At 36.0% G+C, this 24586-nt stretch overlaps 7 protein-coding genes, 2 long non-coding RNA genes and 1 other non-coding gene across 30 annotated transcripts; 6 read left to right on the top strand and 4 right to left on the bottom strand.

Annotated features, from left to right (window-relative positions):
• Positions 1-1071: 1071 nt before the first annotated feature.
• Positions 1072-4898, top strand: LOC104704046 (protein PAM71, chloroplastic). The gene is made up of 12 exons (XM_010420166.3): positions 1072-1392; positions 1481-1562; positions 1806-2033; positions 2142-2195; positions 2302-2363; positions 2439-2507; positions 2587-2638; positions 3033-3104; positions 3192-3321; positions 3412-3482; positions 3679-3726; positions 4718-4898. Exons 1-12 carry the CDS (start codon positions 1223-1225, stop codon positions 4787-4789), a joined length of 1110 nt encoding a protein of 369 aa, XP_010418468.1. The 5' UTR covers positions 1072-1222; the 3' UTR covers positions 4790-4898.
• Positions 4899-6582: 1684 nt separating this feature from the next.
• LOC104704045 (uncharacterized) lies at positions 6583-10438 on the top strand. Of its 2 annotated transcripts, XM_087457680.1 has the most exons (3): positions 6681-7165; positions 7841-8016; positions 8138-10438. In XM_087457680.1, the coding sequence occupies exon 3, from the start codon at positions 8146-8148 to the stop codon at positions 10114-10116; it is 1971 nt and encodes a 656-aa protein (XP_087313806.1). In that variant the 5' UTR covers positions 6681-7165; positions 7841-8016; positions 8138-8145; the 3' UTR covers positions 10117-10438. The 2 variants fall into 2 exon arrangements, with proteins under 2 accessions (XP_087313805.1, XP_087313806.1); XM_087457679.1 differs by having other exon boundaries at positions 6583-7165; positions 7841-10438.
• A 97-nt stretch (positions 10439-10535) lies between these two features.
• LOC104704044 (uncharacterized) lies at positions 10536-11362 on the bottom strand. The gene is made up of 2 exons (XM_010420163.3): positions 11135-11362; positions 10536-11044 (listed from the first exon to the last, which is right to left on the bottom strand). The coding sequence occupies exons 1-2, from the start codon at positions 11244-11246 to the stop codon at positions 10728-10730; spliced, it is 429 nt and encodes a 142-aa protein (XP_010418465.2). The 5' UTR covers positions 11247-11362; the 3' UTR covers positions 10536-10727.
• A 1221-nt stretch (positions 11363-12583) lies between these two features.
• On the top strand, positions 12584-13103 carry LOC147942013 (uncharacterized). Its single transcript, XR_015561515.1, has 2 exons — positions 12584-12874; positions 12957-13103. It is a non-coding gene; the product is annotated as an uncharacterized LOC147942013 (long non-coding RNA).
• A 188-nt stretch (positions 13104-13291) lies between these two features.
• LOC104705233 (uncharacterized) lies at positions 13292-14090 on the bottom strand. The gene is made up of 2 exons (XM_010421200.3): positions 13833-14090; positions 13292-13742 (listed from the first exon to the last, which is right to left on the bottom strand). The coding sequence occupies exons 1-2, from the start codon at positions 14053-14055 to the stop codon at positions 13453-13455; spliced, it is 513 nt and encodes a 170-aa protein (XP_010419502.2). The 5' UTR covers positions 14056-14090; the 3' UTR covers positions 13292-13452.
• Positions 14091-15898: 1808 nt separating this feature from the next.
• On the top strand, positions 15899-16265 carry LOC147942012 (uncharacterized). Its single transcript, XR_015561514.1, has 2 exons — positions 15899-15940; positions 16022-16265. It is a non-coding gene; the product is annotated as an uncharacterized LOC147942012 (long non-coding RNA).
• A 97-nt stretch (positions 16266-16362) lies between these two features.
• On the bottom strand, positions 16363-17172 carry LOC104704043 (uncharacterized). Its single transcript, XM_010420162.2, has 2 exons — positions 16923-17172; positions 16363-16829 (listed from the first exon to the last, which is right to left on the bottom strand). The coding sequence occupies exons 1-2, from the start codon at positions 16942-16944 to the stop codon at positions 16519-16521; spliced, it is 333 nt and encodes a 110-aa protein (XP_010418464.2). The 5' UTR covers positions 16945-17172; the 3' UTR covers positions 16363-16518.
• A 466-nt stretch (positions 17173-17638) lies between these two features.
• Positions 17639-17722, bottom strand: TRNAL-CAA (transfer RNA leucine (anticodon CAA)). Its single transcript has one exon. It is a non-coding gene; the product is annotated as a tRNA-Leu (tRNA).
• Positions 17723-18514: 792 nt separating this feature from the next.
• Positions 18515-23494, top strand: LOC104704041 (uncharacterized). Of its 20 annotated transcripts, none has more exons than XM_087460161.1 (17): positions 18515-18836; positions 18988-19220; positions 19747-19868; positions 19944-20032; positions 20129-20167; positions 20256-20349; positions 20502-20550; positions 20672-20763; positions 20848-20918; positions 20990-21489; positions 21578-21665; positions 21769-21879; positions 21959-22527; positions 22632-22770; positions 22871-22939; positions 23021-23134; positions 23231-23494. In XM_087460161.1, the coding sequence occupies exons 2-17, from the start codon at positions 18997-18999 to the stop codon at positions 23342-23344; spliced, it is 2484 nt and encodes an 827-aa protein (XP_087316287.1). In that variant the 5' UTR covers positions 18515-18836; positions 18988-18996; the 3' UTR covers positions 23345-23494. The 20 variants fall into 20 exon arrangements, with proteins under 20 accessions (XP_087316287.1, XP_010418458.2, XP_087316284.1 ...); XM_010420156.3 differs by having other exon boundaries at positions 18526-18836; positions 20499-20550; positions 23015-23134; XM_087460158.1 differs by having other exon boundaries at positions 18536-18687; positions 20854-20918.
• A 567-nt stretch (positions 23495-24061) lies between these two features.
• Positions 24062-24579, top strand: LOC109125699 (defensin-like protein 269). The gene is made up of 2 exons (XM_019228149.2): positions 24062-24187; positions 24281-24579. The coding sequence occupies exons 1-2, from the start codon at positions 24133-24135 to the stop codon at positions 24496-24498; spliced, it is 273 nt and encodes a 90-aa protein (XP_019083694.1). The 5' UTR covers positions 24062-24132; the 3' UTR covers positions 24499-24579.
• Positions 24580-24586: the final 7 nt, after the last annotated feature.

The following is a 24586-nucleotide window of genomic DNA, read 5'->3' as shown; positions in this document are numbered from 1 at the left end:
GAAAATAGGTACACGGTGCCTTAGAGAATTAGTACTAAAATTAACTAGCTTAATGCTTTTGATCGAAAACTACATAAGCTTATACATGAACATACCTTATGCTAGAGTTCACAAATTTTGGTGTAAAATTTGTTTGGTTGTTCACAATTTTTCCAAAAAAAGTTATGAAAACAAGTTTATATATTTTTTAAAAATATATAAGTATATCATATATAATCCCGAGAGTTCAAAGTATTACAATCTTTACACTATTTTGGCCTTTTCGTTTATCATGGGTTGGTGGAGAACTAATAATAAATTAATAATTAACAGTCTAATAAGCATGAGTAGTTTTTCCTATAACTTATAATTTTGCATGATAAGTCAAACTTCCACTGACATGCGAAAGTATCATTATATAAATGTCCTTTTTTTTTTTGTTTGGGTTTATCAGAATCGAGATATTTTTACTAAAGTAGACTTTAGTTCTTAGTAAATTCACGTTTAAACTTCAAAAATTTACTTTGGTAAATGAAACATATATAAATCTAAACCATGCTTTCTTTTAAAATGATTTAAATTCTGTTAAAAATGTAAATTCGAGACTTTATTTTTCTTCTCCAAATCTATTATCAATGCATAAAATTATTTTTTGATTAAACTAAGCATTTGCCGACTAAATAGAAAAACATTGGCATTCGGCAGCTAGCCAAATAAAGCAAATCAATTTGCAGAGTTTTTAACTTTTAAATGTGACTTATAGCTATTCAGATTGTTTTTTTTAAAATATCGTGAAACCATTTACTAATAGAAAAGCAAATATTGTAAACAAAAAACAAAAAGTAACAACATTGTTGAGTGGGTTGATAAAACAAAAAAAGGTTAAATCTATCGATAGCGTTATCACAAGAACAAGAAGTGGTCGGGTCAGTGCTAGCTCGCACTCAATTACGGCCTGGCTAAACTGCGAAGGCTTTTTAAAAGAATAACGGGCCTATTATTGGCCCAGTATAAAAGCAGCTGTCGGCCCGTAACGCCTCGAACACACGTGCGATGGTGTAATACGTGGACGCGCGCGCGTAACTTGATTTTGTGGATTTTATTTTCACTGATATCTTCTGAGAACCAAACAGAGCCAAAGGTTTATTTATTAAGTATATTGCTGCTTGTTGCAGTGACTAAAGAGAGAATCACACTGTGAAGAAGAAAGCACAAAAACTCAGGTGGAGAGATTTAGAGAGAAATGCAAATGCTCACTTTGAATCTCCCCGATTCGCTTCGTCTTCTTCCATTCCAAAACCCTAGGCCTCCCAAATCCGATTCATCTCCTTCTTCTTCTTCGTCGAGGAGATGTCTCTCCACCGCTTGTCCAATTCCGATCGGTGTTAGGGTTCGTGATAGATGCTTCTCTAGGTATGTTTTTGTTCATCTGCAATTTGAATTTGCTATGAGAATTGGAATTTTAGGGGTTTATTATGTCTTTCGCAATTCTTCTGTGCAGAGGTTTGAGTCAATTGCGTCGTAATGATTCTCAGAAGCTAGGGTTTCGATGCTTCCGACGAAACGCCGCTTGTTACATCGAGGTGACTTTTGAATTGTTGTTTCGAATTTGTTGTTTGATGTGGATTCTCTCACCTAAAGTTGCAATGTAGTGTTGTTTAGTTTAGAGACTTGGAGATCATGAATATGAAATATTATTAGGATTTACTTGAAGACTAAACTATAGAGTAGATGGTACTGTGTTATATTCGTAAGCTAATTGGGTAGGTTCAAGACAAGTAGGAGGTGAACTGAATAAGTTAGTTAATTTTTTTGGTTTTTTTCAGAAAGCTGATTCTGAAGGAAAAGATAGGAATCTTGATGTTTTGGTTGAGAGACCGATAGCTCACTCAAGAAGTGAGGCTCAGAGAGTTCTTAAGTTCTTGGCGGTATCAGGTTCGGTCGCATTACTCGGCACTGATCCAGCTTTTGCGGCTTCGTCAATTGCCAACGGGACGCAGTCACTTGTCACTTCTCTTGGAGACCTTGGAGATATTAGCTCAGGTTTTGCTTCGGTTAGAGAATCTTCCTTTTTGCACAGAACCGGGAACTATGTCTTTCTGTTTAGTGCTGCTAATCCTTTTAAAATTTACGTTTTGCTCTCTGTCTATGTCTCTCTGCAGGCGTTCTTGCTTATCTTTTTCTCTGAACTTGGAGACAAGACTTTCTTCATTGCGGTATGCTCTTGAATCTGTATATATATTAATCTACGTTTTAGAAACTCCCTGTCATCAAACAGTTAACATTCTATTGATTGTGATACGTTTTCATGCGTTTGTTTAGGCCCTTTTAGCAGCGAGGAACTCTGCTGCTACTGTATTCGTGGGGACTTTTGGCGCTCTCGGGTATGCTTTCTTTCTCAAACATAGGCGTTATGGTCCGTAATCTTGTCTGAAACCAAATGTTACTTTGAAAATCAGGATAATGACGATAATATCTGTAGTGCTTGGACGAACTTTCCACTATGTTGATGAAATTCTTCCATTCAGGTTTGGAAACTCCAGAAAAACTTATTTTTCATGTTTAAGTTTCAATATGAATCTAAACGTCAATGACTTGAAAACACAGGTTTGGTGAAACCGATTTGCCTCTAGATGATATTGCAGCAGTTTGTCTTCTGGTAAATCTTTACTTACCTTTCTAAGCAGAGTTGTGTTATGCAGGGGTGTTTGATTTGGAACTTTTTGGTTGTTTTTGGTATAAAATGTATATCTTCCAAAGTAGATGATATTTACCCAAGTGGAACCAAATGTAGTTCTGACCCTTTTAGCATGAGTTTGGTTTCGGTTACGGTTTTGTTTTATATAGAAAGGTATCCTTGATTCGAAGGGTTTTAAACTTATAAATGAAGCGTAAGTTTCAGGTTCTATTGGGTTCTTAACTTTTGTATATAGAAATAGTTTACTGATTAGTTTTGATTGGTTTCGAAACCTGGTTTTTGATTCTGTTTGGGTTGGATCATTCATATCGTCTCTTAACTATGTAATCGTATTAACAATTTTTATTTCATTTAGGTTTACTTCGGTGTATCAACGTTATTAGACGCTGCTTCAGATGAGGGTAAAGCCGAGGAAGAACAGAAAGAAGTAAAACCTATTTTAGCCTTTCACTTTTATATTTCCATGCAACCTTACCTTCAAGAAGTCAATATTTTCTGACTTCTTTTTTCACAGGCAGAACTAGCGGTTTCAGAGCTTTCAGGTAATGGAGCCGGGATAGTGGCAGCCGCAAGCACCATTGTCAGCACTTTCGCCTTGGTTTTTGTTGCGGAATGGGGTGACAAATCCTTCTTCTCTACAATTGGTGAGACTCAAAAGTTTCAACTTTCATAATAAATCAAAATCTCAGGTCCAAAATTCCCAAGACTGTATATAATCTTTTGTTTCGTTGAAGCTCTTGCGGCTGCTGCATCGCCATTGGGTGTCATCGCTGGAGCATTGGCGGGTCACGGTGCTGCGACTCTGGTGAGTTTTTAATCTTTTGATTGAAATTTTTATGTGAACACTTCAAAGATCCTAGGACCTTGGTTGATAAAAACTCAAAAGCATCTTTAAGCAATGTTAAGACTTTTAAATCCCCATCAAAGAGGATATTTTTCTAGTCTCCTGAAACTTGGGAGACACAAGAACTCTAACTTGCAACTTGGTTTGTTGATTGCAGCTTGCGGTTTTGGGTGGTTCTTTGCTGGGAAATTTCTTATCAGAGAAGGTAATTACCAATTCCACTCTCTATCTATATCTATATATATATATATACATACACAATATATGCATATTTATATCGAATTAGTCTTAGAAACCATTAGTTCAGAAAAGCACTTAAAAGAGTACTTCTTTTTCTTTATAATGCCAGTTTTAGTTTTTTTCTTACTCTTCTAAACTTGCATTTAATATAATAATAAGATGAAGAAGAATAAATTTTGATTCCTGACCCAAAAAAGGTTAAGAAGAATAAAACTTTAATGGTTGCATTAAAAAGTTAGAAAATTATTAATAAATGAAACAAATCCATGTCCTTAAATTATCATGAAATGTAGGGTGAATATACTAAATGCTAGCATATCCTAGGTTATATTCAGCTTTTATTACACAAAAACCAGATTCTCTTGGCAATTTTCTAGCTTTTATTTTTTATCTTAGTTTTTCAAAAGTTCCAAAACACCTTTTTGAGTTTTGTTATAATTAGTCAAAGGATCTCTCTTTTACTCTCGTATTGTGTTCTGAGATTTAACTTGATAGAACAAAAGTGAGAGAAGTAGAGATTAAGGTTTTTATTCTAAGGCAAGTGGCAACAACAAGCTTCTATGTTCATTGATCTCAAGTCTTCCACATCATTTAGTATCTATTCCTCCCTCAAAAAGAGTCAAAAACATCTTTTATAGTTTTTATTCTTTTTTCTATGTCCGATCCAATCTGTCAACAACGCGTTATTATTCCAGAACAAATGAAACTAACCGGGGGAGAAATATCTAAGCTAAACGAATGGATCATTTTGTTTAGGTTTTAAGGTTCATGATTTATGCTTTAGGGGTTAGGGTTTAGATTTTAGTATTTATGACTTAAGGTATATACTAAGTTGGAAGACTAGTTTCCAATTTTTGATCTAAAGTTTGGAGACTCTTTGAAAAAAAAACAATTTTGGGAGAGAGAGAGTGTGTTCTTAAGACGGGAATGTTTAAATGTTGTTTGGTTCGAAACAGGCAATTGCTTATGTCGGAGGAGTTCTGTTTCTCGTGTTTGCTGCTGTGACGGTGGCCGAGATCGTCACGTAAGTAGCAATAATAATACTTTTCTTTGCCTCTTACTTCTTGTATAAAAAAAGAAAATACTATTTTAATTTTGGTTGCAGCAAAACTTTAATATACAACTGTTCATTCATCACTCTCTATCTTTCTGGATACGATACTGTGGATTTACAGCAAAACATATGAGAAACATTTTGTATTTTAGTGGTTAGAATTAACTTAGATGTCAAGATAGGTGATAGCATAGGTTATGTTATGAAAGATGCGTCCAAACATAACACGTGTTCGGGACCATGAAGAATATAAGAGGAGTCGAACATGATAGAGCATATTCTTTTTTTTTTTTTTTTTTTTTCTTCTTCATCATGTAAAGGTGTAATACAATAATATTACAATCGTGCATGTGAAATCAAATTAGCTGAGAAAGTTATAAACTTACACGCTTTATAAGTTCCACTCCTAAATGTATATTTCTTTTATAGCAACATGTACTTTTTTTTGTAAAAGGGAATAGAAGGAAAGTAGACTAAACAAAAGTGTGCAAAATAAGCATTCATACTTGTAAAAATAACTTTAAATTCACTGATTATAAAATAACATAGATTTAAGAATAATAATAATAATTACCGCAATATCAATTACTGGTAATAATCTGTTCTTGATAAATTCAAGTTTCATCAATTATCATAGTAAACAGCTATCTCTAAAAATATTCATGTGGTCTATACAACTTACACCTTTAGTTAAAACTTATTATAAAAAAGATTTTAAGTGAGAATCAAAAATAATACATTTGACTTAGATAAAAAAGAAAAAAAAAAGTAAGAAAAGAAAATCTATTGATTTCGCAATTGCAAACCTGAACCACTCTTTTATCGTACGTGGACTATTTTTTTTTTTTTGGCTTTCCTATTTCGGACAGTGACAGCAAAAACGAAGAAACGACGTCGCTTTACGTAGTTTTTAATTTTTTTTTATCTAGAAGAAAGAAAGTAATAAAAACTAAAAAGAAAGAATGGCAATCGAAGGAAAGCGTAGACCTTTCTTTTCTTTTCTTCCCGAGAGAATCACAAAAGAGGCAAGTAGGGACCACACTCTCATAATAATAAATTACAGAACCAAATTGAACGGTGACGAGCCGCTGCTGCCTTCAGCCGCCACGCTAACACACATGACATGACACACCTAACACCCTTCTTCGTTTTATGCTGACGCAGTCACGCTCATCAACCGCAACAATCTTGTTGGTACAACACCATAATTTATAACCCTTATTAATCCAAGCAAAATTAGATTTCTATGTTAATCTTGGAGCTATCCGTTATTTTCATTTTTGTATAAATTTATGATCGTTCAACTAAACGGAAAAGATTAAAATAATTGCAATTTCTCTTTCAAATTACATGTCTATGATAGGAATAATAATACCATTATCTTGCTAATTATTAGATAAGATTATTATTCCCCAATATTAAAAAAAAAAACAAATTATGCAATTATAGACCTATCATTTTTCTTCTATTAATTACATACATACTTTTCTATGTTGAAAAACAAAATAAAAATAAATTTAAAGTATTAATTATTCTTTAACACTAAAAATAATTTAATTTCATCAATACCAGAATCTAAAGCATTGAATATGATAAAACATACTAGTATAAAAAGAGGCTTACGTTAATGTCATAATTGTGTCATTCTCTGCATAATACATGTTATTTTTTTTTTGACAAAAAAAAAAAAAAAAAACTACTTACATACCTTTAAACAAAATAAATAGAAATATTAATGGTGGAAAAACATATACCAATAATGAAATTGATAAATAAGGAAATACAAAGTAGAGGAAGTGGAGGAGGACATAAACCACCAACCAAATGTCATGTTATGACAGGGTAGCTACTAAGTTGTTCTTATTAATTAAGATTGAGCTGGTGATTATAATTGATTTATTATTGTGATTTCTCCGGTTTACTTTTTTGTAGTTTTTTGTACATTTTATCAAAAAAAAAAAAACAAATAGTAGTATATTAGGAGTAAGCACGTGCGAAAGATTCGGAAGGCACGTGCGGGGGAGCACAAGTCTTTGATAGCCTCTTGTTTTCTTTCTCTCAGAGAGGGATTCCAAATTCCATCATTCATTCATTCACTCGTCTCTTTGGCTATTTATACATCTTTTCTATCTCTCTCGCCGGCGCTGCAAATCCCTAGATTTCTCTCCTCTTCTTCACTCCCCCCCAAAAAAAACACCACAATTATATATATCAATTATATTAATCCCAATTTTAACCTCAATTTCTTCGTTGATTGTTTGAGAGAGAGAGAGAGAGAGAGAGAGAGTCTCGATTTCATTTATCATTTGATGCCGTGAAATTTTCGCAAATCAGATTCAAAAAATTGAAGGTAAATTTTCTAATTTCTTTTCCGCATCGCGATTGTGTTTTTTGGTCATTCTTCGGTTGATTTGTATGTTTGTTTGCTGAGTAATTCATAAAAATTGATTTGTGTTTTATTCGAGAAAAGAAACAAAAAAACATAAAAAAAGACTCTGAGATCGATGTCTGGGAAATTGAAGAATTCTGTGTTTTGTTCTGTTTTTTTTTTTTGTTTTTGTTTTTAATTGTTTTGGGAAAATTTTATGTGTCGGTATAATCGATAAAGACTTTTTGAAGGTTTTTGTTTTTTTTGGAGCGGCTCTGCTTTTGATTTATCGTGTCCTCTATTAATTAATTAGTCTCTTTTGATTTTCTCTAAAGCAAATCGATGAGCTACTGAATAATCAATCCATCAATTGTGTTATAGTAGTAGTAGTAGTATCTCTTTGAGAAAAAGTCTGGTTACAATTAGATCTTGTTTTGTTGCGGTTGACTCAACCGAAATCAAACTGTTCTGTTTTAAATTTTTTGAAACTGGGTTCATGTTTTTTTTTTTGTCCTAAACTATATTTGTTCTCTCAGGTAGGTGCTAATCATCTCAGTTTCTGTGTTCTGCAACACAATTGATTTATCTCACTACTCTTTTTGTAGATTACTTGCAACGAACTTGGCACTCACTTTGTTATTTATTATCTCTTTGCAGGAATGGTTAGCTGCTACCGTAATCCTTTCGTCGTCGTGAAGGTTGAGAATTAAACTTTTGGTTTTGTGAGTAACTTTCGGATCAGCTCTACCAGATTTTGGTTTGTTAACTTTTATCTGAAGATGGATCGGTGCGATACCTCAGGATTTGTAAGCGGCGGTGGAGATGCTTATAAGGTCTTCTAACTCTTTTTTTAAGAGCTGTGGCTTTTTCTCTCCTTAAACCCGGAAGTTGTTGTGTACTATCTACTACTGGCTTCGCGTCTTCGCTCTTTTTGACGAAAGTTTTCATTTTTAGTTGTGACTATGCATACTAGATTCCAAAACAGTGCTTTTGCTGGTGGTAATTCCTCATCATCCAACAACTCTTTTAAGATATTGGGCCGTTCTCTTCAAGTTGATGTCGCCGAGGCAGAGGCCGCGGATACTACGCTGCGTCTTGATTCCCTTGCCTCTCCGCTGTCTAATGCCAAGGGAATCAAAAGGAAGTGGAATCTGATTGATGGATCTGATTCTTTACTTTCTTTAAGACTCGGTCACTCAACAAGCTCTTCTGATAGCAAAGGGAGTTCTGCAACTGCTTGCACGAGTTTATCTTCTGCTAAAGAAACTGAGGAGGCGTCCTCTATGGATATTGAGCTCGACTTTAGTCTTCATCTTGGCAACGAGAAACTGGCAGCAAGTAACAAAAAGCCAGCTAACTCCAACGTGAAAGGGTTGTTGCAGGTCCCCTCCTCGAAATTTGATCTTGAACTGAGTCTTTCTGGTGGAGTATCCTGTCAATCTGAAATCACTGCGGTCCAGCAGCACGCCAACCGGTTTCAAACTCTTGCGGACATGCTGCGTGCAACTAACGAAGAATCCACATCATGTGGTTGGAGGACAGGGTTTGGATTACCAACATTGCAGCAAGCCTCGACGAGCAAAGAAACGAGCTCTTTCTCAGGCCATGTTCCAAAGGATGTCATCATTCCTGCTGCTCATGTTCTGGAACTGTCATCTAGCACGGCAGCAACTACTCCAATAAGCTCGGGTACATGTACTTCCGGTTTATCTCACCAGCTGAAGCCACAGCTTAAGAATTCTTCTAATTCCAAGTTATGTCAAGTAGAAGGATGTCAAAAGGGAGCAAGAGGCGCATCCGGCCGTTGCATTTCCCATGGTGGTGGACGTAGATGCCAGAAACATGGTTGCCACAAGGGCGCTGAAGGTAGAACTGTGTACTGTAAAGCCCATGGAGGTGGTCGTCGATGTGAATTTCTCGGATGCACCAAAAGCGCAGAAGGCCGTACTGACTTCTGTATAGCTCATGGAGGGGGTCGAAGATGCAGCCATGAAGATTGCACACGAGCTGCTAGGGGAAGATCAGGACTCTGTATCAGGCACGGTGGAGGTAAGAGATGCCAAAAAGAGAACTGCACGAAAAGCGCTGAAGGCCTTTCAGGACTCTGCATCTCTCATGGTGGTGGTCGACGATGTCAATCTAATGGATGCACAAAGGGAGCACAAGGGAGTACAATGTTCTGCAAGGCACACGGTGGTGGTAAACGATGTACACACTCGGGTTGCACCAAAGGAGCAGAAGGAAGCACGCCGTTTTGTAAAGGACATGGAGGGGGTAAAAGATGTGCCTTTCAAGGAGGTGATCCATGTTCCAAGAGTGTTCATGGCGGTACCAATTTCTGTGTGGCTCATGGCGGTGGTAAGAGATGTGCGGTTCCCGAATGCACAAAGAGTGCTAGAGGAAGGACTGATTTCTGTGTCAGACATGGTGGAGGAAAGAGATGCAAGTCTGAAGGATGTGGCAAAAGTGCTCAAGGTAGTACTGATTTTTGCAAAGCACATGGAGGAGGGAAACGGTGTGCGTGGGGTCAGCCCGAGACTGAGTATGCGGGTCAATCCTCTTCTGGTCCTTGTACCTCGTTTGCTCGAGGTAAGACTGGTCTTTGTGCACTCCATAACAGTCTGGTTCAGGATAACCGGGTCCATGGAGGAATGACTGTAACATCCGAGAGCCAAGAACCGAGAGTAAGCAGCAGCGAAACAGAGAACGAGGAGGAGTTCAGCGGTTCTCAAGACATGAACATCGATACAATGAAAGCAAGAAGTGCTACAGGATCTCCAGAGACTGATGTTGATCTCAATGAGTATGAAGCAGGATTGGGGTTAGCTCCAGAAGGAAGAGTCCATGGTGGAAGTTTGATGATGGCGATGTTGGGCAGAGATGGTTGCTCTGGCTCTACCGATGGGCAGGTGAGGCCAAAGAGGTGGATGTAAGTTGTCTTCAGTTTGGTTCCAGTCTTCAGTTTGGTTCCAGTCTTCAATTCAACGCTGGTGGAGTATGTTGCCACCAGAGAGTGAAAAGGGGAGTCTGTTTATTCTAGTTTTAGGTTTGCTTAGAGAGTCGAAAAAGTATCCAAAGTCTGTGTCTTTGTGTCTTGTTTGATCTCATTGTCTTGTAGATATTGAATTAAGGGTCGAAGCAAAGGTTATTGTGATAGTGTGAATTATACAGGTAAAAGCCCACCTGTGAATTGTCAAAACAGTCTTTATGATGATGATGATGACGGTAATAAAACTCATGTCTTTGTTTGCAAAATTGCAACTTCTCGCCTTAGGAAATGAAGAGGTTCTGAGTTCAGTTATCATATTTAGCAGTAGACAATTGTGAATTTAGTTATAGTTTGAAACACTCATGCATATAATACGTAACAACTTTATTTAGAGATAAAGCAAGTCATGGGACATGACCCTAGAGGTTACAATACTCACACATATATATTTTGGGGGCGGGTTCAATTTATTTATTTCATCTTCTATAACTTTAGGAATAAAGAGATGAATCCTCCTTCGATTATGGCATGGATTGATTTAACGGGCCGGTGCCATTATTTAAGACGCACTGGCATGGGAATATGGTCACCAAGACGGGCACGGCAAAGAAAAGCCGTTCTCTCAATATTCCCCACAAGGAATTGGACTTCTTCAAGGTCTTTGATCTCACGGCCACTCTTTTCGTACTCCGCAGTGATGTCTATGAGGCAATTCAAGCCACTGGGCTCGTCGCCAGTAACTTTTGTAGTTGCTGCAATCAACTTATAACCTTCAACGAATTCAGGGTTGAGGAACCGTTGCTTCATGGTTTTCGTCTGGTGATCCACTGACTCAATTGCCATTAGAGTCCAGTGAGCAGATGGCTTAATGTCTAGCCAACAAAAACAATGAATATATTAGAGTTATGAACAAGTACAGCATATATGAAAGTATAAGAGTATGAGAGTTATATAATATATACCTGTAAGTTTTCTATAAGCCAAGCAAGTCGAATTGTGGACAAAACGGTCCCACAATCGTTCTTGCGGGACGGGAATCTTATACTGCATCTCACAAACTCGTTTCAGTGACATTTCTCTAGCTACTTGTTGTCATTGATGATGTTTGTCTTTAATTTTGTGAGCTTTATCAATGTAGCATGCCATGTTTATATAGCCCAATGGTTATCAAGAAAAAAATATTGCATTATTATTATTTTTGAGCAATTACCCAATTAATTATATTTTCCCACTTAACTGTTAATCATATATGTATGCCATTTTCCAAAATTGAACAATCTTCCTATGGGCCATGTGCATTCCCTGCTTCACCTAATTAAGGCAATACTAGAATATAAGAATATGACGTGAGCGGACCAAATTCATCAGTAACTTGAACCGACCAAAATTAATTAATATGGCTAATTTTTCTTAATTAACTTATTTTCTTAGCAATAAAATGTATATATATTTCACAAAACTGATGAATACTATATACTGATTATTGGGGAAAGCAAAAATCAATTTTTAATATAAATTTATGGACAATGTTTTCTAAACACGAATTAAAACTCATCTTTAAACAATTAAGACTAGTAGTAGGAAGGAAGGCAGAAAAAATAAATAAACATAAAAGAAAATGTCAAAAGCGGGATTTAAACCGACGCCCTCTGACGAAGACAAGAACTTGAGTCTGGCGGCTCAGACCACTCGGCCATCCTTGCTCTGTTGTACCTGAACGTTGATACGTATAAATAACCGCGTAATTATCAATACAACTTCAGATTTTTGTGACAAAAGGGTATTATATTTTCAGAAGCTATCGCACTATATAAGTTTTCCCTATGAAATATCCAAGATCAGCCCACATAAGAAATATGTCAATAGACCCCATATATGATGATACTTCGAAATGGTTCATTTTTTCTTGAGAAACAACAAAGCCCATTTCATCACTAACAGCAAGAAGACTATTAACATCACGCGCATAAAAAGGTAAGTACGATACATCTCGGCGCGTCGTTAGGTTTTTAAAATATTGACTGCAACACAGCACGGATTAGTTAAAATAATGCCTACGATTCTGCTAGACTTTAAGATTTACATGAAATTCAACTAGACTTTAAGATTTATATATCAATTCTGATTATGTATAGATAATTCTTGTGATGAAATTGTAGTATCTTTTTTTCATTATGCTTTGATCGACACTTTTTTAGTCTATAGTTTGCGAAAAGATAATACTGTACAAGTGAGAATATAGAAAGGATAAGAAAATAACATGAGTCATCACAATTTATTTGGATAATTCTTTTTGTATTAGATGTAGTTTTACAGAAACGGATAAGATATTCGTTGGAGTGATACAAATAAGGTGAAGCATGTGAATTTTAATTTTCTCAAGCACATAGTACACCATGATTCCATCTCATTATTATTTGTTATTCCGACACGTACGTGTCAGTAACATTTTTTTAGATCCTGCGATCTTTATCGCAAAATGTTTGGATTTCTTATTTTCCATGTCTGAAATTATATACACCGTACCGATACGTATATGTTATCTTGTTCATCAATATTTTGGGATTGATTATGCAGCGAACAAACACGCGTGCTTCTAACAAGGGCAGCTTATGATGTCCATTTGAAGCACTTTGATGCTTCGAACTATGCGAGAACTTTGTCTCCGGCTAGCCGAGCCATCCTCTTGTCCGGCCCTGCCGGTTAGACTCCGATTATCTGATCTTGATCTTGATCTTGTTCCTATTCGTCTATGTTTTGATTCTTAATATTGCTTCTTTACAGAGCAAATACGGCAGCGGGAATACAGAATCATCCGTAAGCGGTTTACTGATTTGGTTTGCGAATTGTTTCTTTGTGTATTATTTTGATCTCATTGTTTTGTAGATATTGAATTAAGGGTCGAAGCAAAGGTTATTGTGATGGTGTGAATTATACAGGTAAAAGTCCACCTGCAAGTTGTCAAAACAGTCTTTATGATGATGATGATGACGGTAATAAAACTCATGTCTTTGTTGCAAAATTGCAACTTCTCGCCTTAAGTAATGAAGAGGTTCTGAGTTCAATTATCATATTTAGCAGTAGACAATTGTGAATTTAGTTATAGTTTGAAGCACTCATGCATATAATACGTAACAACTTTATTTAGAGATAATGCAAGTCATGGGACATGACCCTAGAGGATACAATACTCACTCACACATATATATATTCTGGGGGCGGGTTAAATTTATGGCCTGAGAAAGAGATGAACCCTCCTTCGATTATGGCATGGATTGATTTAAGGGGGAATAGTGTCATCAACACGGCAAAGAAAATCCATTACCTCAATATTCCTCACAAGGAATTGGACTTCTTCAAGGTCTTTGATCTCAAGGCCACTCTTTTCGTACTCCGCAGTGATGTGGCAATTCAAGCCACTGGGCTCGTTGTCAATAACTTTTGTAGTTGCTGCAATCAACTTATAGCCTTCAACGAATTCAGGTTTGACGAACCGTTGCTTCATGGTTTTCGTCTGGTGATCCACTGACTCAATTTCCATTAGAGTCCAGTGAACAGATGGGCTAACGTCTAACCAACAAAAACAATGAATATATTAGAGTTATGAACAAGTACAACATATATGAAATTATAAGAGTATGAGAGTTATATAATATATACCTGTAAGTTTTCTATTAGCCAAGTAAGTCGCATTGCAGACAAAACGGTCCCAGAATTGTTCTTGCGGGACGGAAATTTTATACTGCATCTCACAAACTCGTTTCACTGACATTTCTCTAGCTATTTGTCCTTGATGGTGTTTGCCTTTAATTTTGTGAGCTTTATCAATGTAGCAAGCCATGTTTATATAACCCCAATGGTTATGAAGAAAAAAATATTGCATTATTATTATTTTTGAGCAATTACCCAATTAATTATATTTTACCACTAAACTTTTTAATCATATATGTATGCCATTTTCCAAAATTGAACAATTTTCCTATGGGCCATGTGCATTCTTTGCTCCACCTAATTAAGGCAATACTAGAATTTAAGAATATGACATGAGCGGACCAAATTCATCAGTAATTTGAACGGACCAAAATTAATTAACATGGCTAATTTTTCTTAATCAACTTATTTTCTTAGCAATAAAATGTATATATATTTCACAAAACTGATGAAATCTAGTGGAGAAAACAAAAATCAATTTTTAATATAAATTAATGGACAATATTTTACCAAATTCATCAGTAACTTGAACAGACCAAATTCATCAGTAACTTGAACGGACCAAAATTAATTAACATGGCTAATTTTTCTTAATAAACTTATTTCCTTAGCAATAAAATGTATATATATTTTACAAAACTTAAGCAAAAAACAAAATTTAATATAAATTTATGGACAATGTTTTCTAAAGACGAATTAAAACTCATCCCTAAACAATTAAGACTAGTAGTAGGAAGGAAGGCGGAAAAAGAAATAAACATAACAGAAAATCTCAGAAGCCGGATTTGAACCCACGCCCTGTTACGAAGACAAGAACTTGAGTCTGGCGCCTTAGACCACTCGGCCATCCTGACTCTTAAACGTTGATACGTTGTTGACAAGAAAAAAAAAATGTTGATACGTATAAATAACCGTGTAATTATCAATACAACTTCAGACTGTTGTGACAAAGGGTTATAATATATTTTCAGAAGCTGTCGCACTGTATAAGTTTTCCCTATGAAATATCCAAGATCAGCCCACATAAGAAATATGTCAATAGACCCATATGTGTTGATTCTTCGAACTTCGAAATGGTTCATTTTTTCTTGAGAGACCAAAATAACAAAGCCCATTTCATCACTAACAGCAAGAAGACTATAAACATCACGCGCATAAAAAGGCAAGTACGATACATTTCCACGCCTTGTTAGGTTTTTAAAATATTGACTGCAACACAGCACAGATTAGTTAAAATAATACCTACGATTCTGCTTCTGCTAGACTTTAAGATTTACATGAGATTCAACTAGACTTTCAGATTTATATATCAATTCTGATTATGTATAAATAATTCTTGTGATGAAATTATAGTATCTTTTTTTTCATTATGCTTTGATCGACACTTTTTTAGTCTATAGTTTGCGAATTCAAGAAGATAATACAAGTGAGAATATAGAAAGGATAAGAAAATAATATGAGTCATCACTATTTTTTGTGGATAATCCTTTTTATATTAGATGTAGTTTTACAGAAACGGATGAGATATTCGTTGGAGTGATACAAATAAGGTGAAGCATGTAAATTTTAATTTTCTGTTAATTAATATAGTACACCATGAATGATCTCATTATTATTTGTTATTCCGACACGTGTCAGTAACATTCTTTTAGATCCTGTGATCTCTATCGCAAAATGTTTGGATTTAGTATTTTCCATGTCTGAAATCATATACACCGATACGTATATGTTATCTTGTTCATCAATGTTTGGGGATTGATTATGCAGCGAACAAACACGCGTGCTTCTAACAAGTGCAGCTTATGATGTCCATTTGAAGCACTTTGATGCTTCGAAATATGCGAGAAACTTGTCTCCAGCTAGCCGAGCCATTCTCTTGTCCGGACCTGCCGGTTAGACTCCGATTATCTGATCTTGATCTTGTTCCTATTCGTCTATGTTTTGATTCTTAATATTGCTTCTTTGCAGAGCTTTACCAACAAATGCTAGGCAAAGCCCTAGCTCATTTCTTTGACGCCAAGTTACTTCTTCTAGACGTCAACGATTTTGCACTCAAGGTTTCTGAAACTCTAAACAAAAACATTGAGATCTGTTTCTTAGTGCGAGTCTTCTCTACTTTTTTTTTTGTGTGTTTACAGATACAGAGCAAATACGGCAGCGGGAATACAGAATCATCCGTAAGCGGTTTACTGATTTGGTTTGCGAATTGTTTCTTTGTGTCTTATTTGATCTCATTGTCTTGTAGCTATTGAATTAAGGGTCGAAGCAAAGGTTATTGTGATGGTGTGAATTAGCCAGGTAAAAGCCCACCTGTGAATTGTCAAAACAGTCTTTATGATGATGATGATGACGGTAATAAAACTCATGTCTTTGTTTGCAAAATTGCAACTTCTCGCCTTAAGAAATGAAGAGGTTCTGAGTTCAATTATCATATTTAGCAGTAGACAATTGTGAATTTAGTTATAGTTTGAAACACTCATGCATATAATACGTAACAACTTTATTTAGAGATAATGCAAGTCATGGGACATGACCCTAGAGGATACAATACTCACTCACACATATATATTTTGGGGGCGGGTTAGATGAACCCTCCTTCGATTATGGCATGGATTGATTTAACGGGCCGGTGCCATTATTTAAGACGCACTGGCATGGGAATATTGTCACCAACACGGCAAAGAAAACACATTACCTCAATATTCCCCACAAGGAGTTGGACTTCTTCAAGGTCTTTGATCTCAAGGCCACTCTTTTCGTACTCCGTAGTGATGTCTATGAGGCAATTCAAGCCACTGGGCTCGTCGTCAATAACTTTTGTAGTTGCTGCAATCAACTTATAGCCTTCAACGAATTCAGGTTTGACGAACCGTTGCTTCATGGTTTTCGTCTGGTGATCCACTGACTCAATTTCCATTAGAGTCCAGTGAACAGATGGGTTAACGTCTAATCAACAAAAACAGTGAATATATTAGAGTTAAACAAGTACAACATATATGAAATTATAAGAGTATGAGAGTTATATATAATATATTGTACCTGTAGGTTTTTTATTAGACATCCGAGTCGAAGTGCCAAAAAAACAGTCCCAGAATCGTTCTTGCGGGACGGGAAGCTTATACTACATTTCACAAACTCGTTGACATTTCTCTAGCTATTTGTCCTTGATGATGTTTTGCCTTTAATTTTGTGAGCTTTATCAATGTAGCATGCCATGTTTATATAGCCCACAATGGTTTTTTTTTTTGTGTGCAAAGCCACAATGGTTATGAAGGAAAAAATATTGCATAATTATTATTTTTGAGCAATTACCCAATTAATTATATTTTTCCCACTTAACTTTTAATCATATATAATCATATATTTTAGTCATTTTCCAAAATTTAACAATCTTCCTATGGGCCATGTGCATTTTATGCTTCACCTAATTAAGGTAATACTAGAATATAAGAATATGACGTGAGCGGACCAAATTCATTAGTAACTTGAACGGACCAAATTCATCAGTAATTTGAACGGATCAAAATTAATTAACATGACTATTTTTTCTTAATAAACTTATTTCCTTAGCATTAAAATGTATATATATTTCACAAAACTGATGAATATATACTATATATTGGGGGAAAGCAAAAATCAATTTTTAATATAAATTTATGGACAATGTTTTCTAAACATGAAGTAAAACTCATCTCTAAAAAATTAAGACTAGAAGTAGGAAGGAAGGCAGAAAAATATATAAACATAAAAGAAAATGTCAGAAGTGGGATTTGAACCCACGCCCTCTTACCAAGACCAGAACTTGAGTCTGGCGCCTTAGACCACTCGGCCATCCTGACTCTGTTGTACGTAAACGTTGATACGTATAAATGACCGCATAATTATCAATACCTATACCAAACTTCAGATTTTTGTGACAAAGGGTATAATATATTTTCAGAAGCTATCGCACTGTATAAGTTTTCCCTATAAAATATCCAAGATCAGCCCACATAAGAAATAATATGTCAATAGACCGCATATATGATGATACTTCGAACTTCGAAATGGTTCATTTTTTCTTGAGAGACCAAAACAACAAAGCCCATTTCATCACTAACAGCAAGAAGACTATAAACATCACGCGCATAAAAAGGCAAGTACGATACATTTCGGTGCCTTGTTAGGTTTTTAAAATATTGGCAGCAACACAGCACAGATTAGTTAAAATAGTGCCTACGATTCTGCGAAGGCATGAGAAGCCATACCTTTTCAATCTAAACCGTCAACTTGTCCCCTTGCGTGGGATCTTATATCTCAATCCAACGGCTTTTAAATCAGCCACGCTTTCTAGATCTAACAGTCATGTTTTCTAGATTCTGCCTCCTTTTTATATTATAAGGTTTTTTTTGTTTTATTTTACTTTTCTATTGTTTCCTTTCTATTCAATCTTATGCCATCTTCTGTAGGGAGTAGAGTACACGTAAACATGGACTAGAATGACAATTTCGAAAGTATTGAGGAAAAAACGAAAGAAACTACAGAACTAAAGGGTGGTTATTAAAAGTAAAGAAGCGGCAACATCGAATAAAAAACTGCCAAAAACCAACCTAGTAGCCGTTGATATAACGACACGTAAGCAAAGCCTCGGTAATGACTCATCAGTTTTCAATGTGTTATGTATACAGTTACACTCATAATAGAAGCGATCATAAAATATCTTTATAAGAAAAGAAAAAAACCCCTAAAAATCTCTCATATTCGCCGCCGTCTCTGCCTCATTTTCACCACCGGCGATGACGTGTCGTTAGATCCGGTCTTCACGGTTCTCAAACCTCTCTGTGGTTTTTTTTTCTCAAGACAGTTATATATCGTGATTATAGAAATAGAAGTTTCTTTATGTTATTTGTGAGACGACAATAAGAGGAAGAAACTGGAGATGAATAGACATTAAGAAATATCTTACAAAACAAGGTTTAATTATAACTTTTGATAAACATTAACTTATAGTTGTTTGGTCATACGTTGTGATTAGTATCTTTCGTATAGATCTTCGTTTATATTAACATACTCTGTTTTGTTTTATATATTTTGTTGCACTTTTGATTTTGTATTTTTTTGGAAGATCATCAAAATGGATAGCAAACAGATGTTGTTGTCGGCGCTGGGCGTCGGAGTTGGAGTCGGTGTGGGTTTGGGTTTGGCTTCGGGCCAAGCCGTTGGAAAATGGGCCGGCGGGAACTCTTCGTCGTCAAATAACGCTGTCACGGCGGATAAGATGGAGAAGGAGATACTCCGTCAAGTTGTTGACGGCAGAGAGAGTAAAATTACTTTCGATGAGTTTCCTTATTATCTCAGGTAATTTGAAAAAATTTCTCTATATCGAAAATTCCCATAATTTATTTACATGAAATTCAACTAGACTTTACGATTTATATATCAATACTGATTATGTAAAAATAATTCTTGTGATGAAATTATATCTTTTTTTCATTATGCTTTGATCGACACTTTTTTAGTCTATAGTTTGCGAATTTCAAGAAGATAATACAAGTGAGAATATAGAAAGGATAAGAAAATAAGTATGAGTCATCACAATTTTTTTGGATATTTCTTTTTATATTAGATGTAGTTTTACAAAAACGGATAAGATAGTCGTTGGAGTGGTGATATAAATAAAGGTGAAGCATGTGAATTTTTCTGTCTACATACACCATGAATGATCTCATTATTATTTGTTATTCCAACACGTGTCAGTAACATTTTTAGATCCTGTGATCTTTATCCCAAAATGTTTGGATTTATTCTTTTCCATGTCTGAAATCATAAACACCGATACGTATATGTTATCTTGTTCATTAATGTTTTGGGATTGATTGTGCAGCGAACAAACACGCGTGCTTCTAACAAGTGCAGCGTATGTCCATTTGAAGCACTTTGATGCTTCGAAATATGCGAGAAACTTGTCTCCAGCTAGTCGTGCCATTCTCTTGTCCGGCCCTGCCGGTTAGACTCCGGTGATCTTGATCTTGTTCCTATTCGTTTATGTTTTGATACTTAATATTGTTTGTTTCTGTGCAGAGCTTTACCAACAAATGCTAGCCAAAGCCCTAGCTCATTTCTTTGACGCCAAGTTACTTCTTCTAGACGTCAACGATTTTGCACTCAAGGTTTTCTGAAACTCTAATCAAAATCATTGAGATCTGTTTCTAACTGTGAGTGTCTTCTCTATTGTGAACCTTAAATCTTCTTTATGGTGTTTGCAGATACAGAGCAAATATGGCAGCGGAAATACAGAATCATCCGTAAGCTGTTTACTGTTTTATTTGCGAATTGTTTAGGTTTCTTGTAATTGATCTAAATCGGATTATTCTTTTCGTTCGTTTGTATTAGTCATTCAAGAGATCTCCCTCAGAATCTGCTTTAGAGCAACTATCAGGACTGTTTAGTTCCTTCTCCATCCTTCCTCAGAGAGAAGAGCCTAAAGGTAAATCGAATATTTGTCCCGATCTAATGTTAATTCGTTCGTCTAGGCTTAACCGAGTAATGGACTTGGTCATTAATAGTTTGGATTTTCATCGGTTTTATTATGGCTAACTAATACTATTAACATTGTTCGTTGATGAATCTGTTTAGCAGCTGGTGGTACCTTGAGGAGGCAAAGCAGTGGTGTGGATATCAAATCAAGGTTTGTATTTCGTTTTCCTTTTCTTACAAATTCTAAGCAATGCCATTATCCGTCAATGTTTGGCAATCATTTTAATGCGTAATTTTACGTTTACCGTGTGATCCGTACGTTACCAATGCAGTTCAATTGAAGGCTCTAGTAACCCTCCAAAGCTTCGTCGAAACTCTTCAGCAGCAGCTAATATTAGCAACCTTGCATCTTCATCAAATCAAGGTTATCATGTGCTTCTCTCAACAAAGAAAATTGAAACTTTTAATCTTTACTCATTCCGACACATCGACTAATACTTAATCTTAGGTTCAGCGCCGTTGAAGCGTACTAGCAGCTGGTCATTCGATGAAAAGCTTCTTGTCCAATCTTTATATAAGGTAATATAAAACTATATGGATTAGTTTTGTTTAATGCATGGTTTATAATATCTTGCAAATGCAAAGTGCAGGTCTTGACTTATGTCTCCAAGGCGAATCCGATTGTGTTATATCTTCGAGACGTCGAGAACTTTCTGTTCCGCTCACAGAGAACTTACAACTTGTTCCAAAAGCTTCTCCAGAAACTCAGTGGACCGGTCCTTATTCTCGGTTCAAGAATCGTAAACTTGTCGAGCGATGACGCTGAAGAAATTGACGAGAAGCTCTCTTCTGTTTTCCCTTATAACATCGACATAAGACCGCCTGAGGACGAGACACATCTAGTGAGCTGGAAATCGCAGCTTGAACGCGACATGAACATGATCCAAACTCAGGACAATAGGAACCATATCATGGAAGTTTTGTCGGAGAATGATCTAATATGCGATGACCTTGAATCAATCTCTTTTGAGGACACGAAGGTTTTAAGCAATTACATTGAAGAGATTGTTGTCTCTGCTCTTTCGTATCATCTGATGAACAACAAAGATCCTGAGTACAGAAACGGAAAGCTAGTGATATCTTCTACAAGGTTTTTTTAAAAATACCCTAACTTGTTTCACAAACAAACCTCTACTGCGATATTTGGCACTGATTTAGTTTGTATCTTGTACGTTTAGTTTATCTCATGGATTCAGCCTCTTCAGAGAAGGTAAATCTGGCGGTCGTGAGAAGCTAAAGCAAAAACCTAAGGAAGAACAATCCAAGGTCTCAATCTCTATATACTCGGTTTTTAGATGAAAACAGAGGATCAAGACTGAAGCAGAGCAGAACCATAGCTGAAATAAGTCTCTTTGATTTACTGTTTCAGGAAGCAAAATCTGAACTAGCGGCTGATGTCAAGCCGGAGACTAAACCAGGGAGTGTCACAACGGAACCTGAGAAAGAAGCTAAAGCTGAGAAAGTAACCCCAAAAGCTCCGGTAAGTTTGATCTAACCTACTTCATAATTCATGGTAATTTCAAAAAACCTCTTGTCAGTTGTGTTAACCTATGGAACAGGAGGTTGCACCGGATAACGAGTTCGAGAAACGGATAAGACCAGAAGTAATCCCAGCAGAAGAAATCAATGTCACATTTGAAGACATTGGTGCACTTGACGACATAAAAGAATCACTACAAGAGCTTGTAATGCTTCCTCTCCGTAGACCAGACCTCTTCACAGGAGGACTTTTAAAGCCCTGCAGAGGAATCTTACTCTTCGGTCCACCGGGTACTGGTAAAACCATGCTTGCTAAAGCCATTGCCAGAGAGGCAGGAGCGAGTTTCATAAACGTTTCGATGTCGACCATAACTTCGAAATGGTTTGGAGAAGACGAGAAGAATGTTAGGGCTTTGTTCACTCTAGCTTCGAAGGTGTCACCGACCATTATATTTGTGGATGAAGTTGATAGTATGTTGGGACAGAGAACAAGAGTTGGAGAACATGAAGCTATGAGAAAGATTAAGAATGAGTTTATGAGTCATTGGGATGGGTTAATGACTAAACCTGGTGAGCGTATCTTAGTACTTGCTGCTACGAATCGGCCTTTTGATCTAGATGAGGCCATTATCAGACGGTTTGAACGAAGGTATAAACTTAAGCCATGGGCTACTTACTTTTTAACAGTTTTTCCAAGATCAATTAAATTAGTAACCATGTGAATTTGGTTTACTTGGTTTTACTCTTACGCAGGATCATGGTGGGACTACCGGCAGTAGAGAACAGAGAGAAGATTCTAAGGACATTGTTAGCGAAGGAGAAAGTAGATGAAAACTTGGATTACAAGGAACTAGCGATGATGACAGATGGATACACAGGAAGTGATCTCAAGGTTAGATATATTGTTTTTTTTCCTCCATAAACCTGTTTCTTGAATGTGTAGTAAAGATATAAAAGAAGAGATCTTGACTGTTGATTCGATATGTAAACAGAATCTGTGCACAACCGCTGCTTATAGGCCTGTGAGAGAGCTTATACAACATGAGAGGGTCAAAGATACTGTAAGAATTCGAGGTTTTTTTTTTAATACTAATTTCTTCATATTGGATTTGATTTGATTGTTATGATACTTGAAGGAGAAGAAGAAGAAGCAGAGAGAGACTTCGAAGGCAGGTGAAGAGGATGAAAGGAAGGAGGAGAGAGTGATTACACTTCGTCCTTTGAACAGACAAGACTTTAAAGAAGCCAAGAATCAGGTGAAATTACACACTGATTTTTATTACATTTATTATGCGTGTCGATATGTAAAATGGCGTTTGCGTTTTAAAACGTTTTGAGTTTTGAAAACACAGGTGGCGGCTAGTTTTGCTGCGGAGGGAGTAGGGATGGGAGAGTTGAAGCAGTGGAATGAGTTGTATGGAGAAGGTGGTTCGAGGAAGAAAGAACAACTCACTTACTTCCTGTAATGATGATCATCAAAATGGGTTACTAGGAAAATGAACACACGTACGGTGATGAGTTGTGAAATTTGGTAATGTAATATTATGGTGAATTTTTCTTCTTCTTCCATGGCTAATAATAAGAGAATAAAAAATGATGATATTGTTGAAGTTTAATTATGTCGTCAATGTTATTCCACAATGTATATATATACTATATAGAGCATCTCCAATGGTAAAGTTGTAAACAAATATGTTAACATTATTTTAAGTAGAAAAAATACAAATTCAAAGCTAAAAACTTTCATAAGATACAAGTTAAAAATACACCTCCAATGGTAAACAACTTTAACAGTTTGCTACGGGAACAGATAGAAGCTGTCTAGTAGAAGAAGAGAGCTTACTTGGATCGACCCATCTGGTGCCGCGAGAGAGAGAGAGTGAGAGACAAGGAAAGAACAAACAAAAAAATATCTATCCAAGTCTAAGAATGTGAAATATCTTAGCTAAGATTTATTTCTTAGCTAAGATATTTGTTACCAATCCTCCCGTTGGATATGACCTAAGAGAGTCTGCATAAAATATTATGTACCTTTTATGGAGCTACTGTGACAATGTATGTACACTGTATTCCACAATGTTTATACTGTATTCTACAATGTATCCACATATGAGAGGCGCATAAAATATTATGTACCTTTTATGGAGCTTCATAAAATTGCTCATTGTATTGTATATAAATAGACACAAAGACCATATAGAATCTCATCAGTCAAAAAGTAAAAAAAACATATAGATCAAAAGTTGAAAAAGACATGGCAGTATCAAAGACAGCAATGCTCATTGTTCTTGCCGCAATCCTTCTCTCATGTAAGTTTCTCTTCCTCTCTCTATATGTGTCACTCACATTTTTCTTTTTCTTTGAAAGATGAATTGATTATATGATTGAATGAATACGTATAGGTGTGTCGATGTCAAATGCAAGGGAGCTGCAAAGTCCACAACATGTGGAGTGTGTTGGAGGAGAATGTCCACCGAAGCATCCCCAACAATATTTTGGGAGTTGCTTTAGCAATCAAGATTGCAAAAATAGTTGTTTCTCATCTTGTAAAATTCAATATTGTTATCATCATGAATGTACTTGCCAACTATGCGACAAGGATGCTCCAGCACCTTATTAGTGCCACAACGTTTCATCAATGTACCTTCTTACGTTATTAAAAAAAGTATTATCTTACATCTTCATAACAGGATTATATATCGAACCAT

The sequence above is a fragment of the Camelina sativa genome, chromosome 7 (assembly GCF_030686135.1).
Source record: "Camelina sativa cultivar CO46 ecotype springtype chromosome 7, ASM3068613v1".
Lineage (NCBI taxonomy): Eukaryota > Viridiplantae > Streptophyta > Magnoliopsida > Brassicales > Brassicaceae > Camelina > Camelina sativa.
This window is presented reverse-complemented; position numbering and strand designations above follow the sequence as displayed.

Excerpts from the sequence above, each read along its gene's own strand:
- LOC104704041 (XM_010420157.3), top strand. The coding sequence starts at position 18,541 with ATGTATACAGTTACACTCATAATAGAAGCGATCATAAAATATCTTTAT. Across the intron at positions 19,869-19,943 it reads TCTCTTGTCCGGCCCTGCCG|AGCTTTACCAACAAATGCTA; the intron begins GTTAGACTCCGG and ends GTTTCTGTGCAG. Across the intron at positions 22,771-22,870 it reads ACACAGGAAGTGATCTCAAG|AATCTGTGCACAACCGCTGC; the intron begins GTTAGATATATT and ends ATATGTAAACAG.
- LOC104704044 (XM_010420163.3), bottom strand. The coding sequence starts at position 11,246 with ATGTCACTGAAACGAGTTTGTGAGATGCAGTATAAGATTCCCGTCCCG. Across the intron at positions 11,045-11,134 it reads GGCTTATAGAAAACTTACAG|ACATTAAGCCATCTGCTCAC; the intron begins GTATATATTATA and ends TTTGTTGGCTAG.
- LOC104704046 (XM_010420166.3), top strand. The coding sequence starts at position 1,223 with ATGCAAATGCTCACTTTGAATCTCCCCGATTCGCTTCGTCTTCTTCCA. Across the intron at positions 1,563-1,805 it reads ACGCCGCTTGTTACATCGAG|AAAGCTGATTCTGAAGGAAA; the intron begins GTGACTTTTGAA and ends GGTTTTTTTCAG. Across the intron at positions 2,364-2,438 it reads GGGACTTTTGGCGCTCTCGG|GATAATGACGATAATATCTG; the intron begins GTATGCTTTCTT and ends TTTGAAAATCAG.
- LOC104704045 (XM_087457679.1), top strand. The coding sequence starts at position 8,146 with ATGCATACTAGATTCCAAAACAGTGCTTTTGCTGGTGGTAATTCCTCA.
- LOC109125699 (XM_019228149.2), top strand. The coding sequence starts at position 24,133 with ATGGCAGTATCAAAGACAGCAATGCTCATTGTTCTTGCCGCAATCCTT. Across the intron at positions 24,188-24,280 it reads TGCCGCAATCCTTCTCTCAT|GTGTGTCGATGTCAAATGCA; the intron begins GTAAGTTTCTCT and ends GAATACGTATAG.
- LOC104705233 (XM_010421200.3), bottom strand. The coding sequence starts at position 14,055 with ATGCAATATTTTTTTCTTCATAACCATTGGGGTTATATAAACATGGCT. Across the intron at positions 13,743-13,832 it reads GGCTAATAGAAAACTTACAG|ACGTTAGCCCATCTGTTCAC; the intron begins GTATATATTATA and ends TTTGTTGGTTAG.
- LOC104704043 (XM_010420162.2), bottom strand. The coding sequence starts at position 16,944 with ATGTCTAATAAAAAACCTACAG. Across the intron at positions 16,830-16,922 it reads GTCTAATAAAAAACCTACAG|ACGTTAACCCATCTGTTCAC; the intron begins GTACAATATATT and ends TTTGTTGATTAG.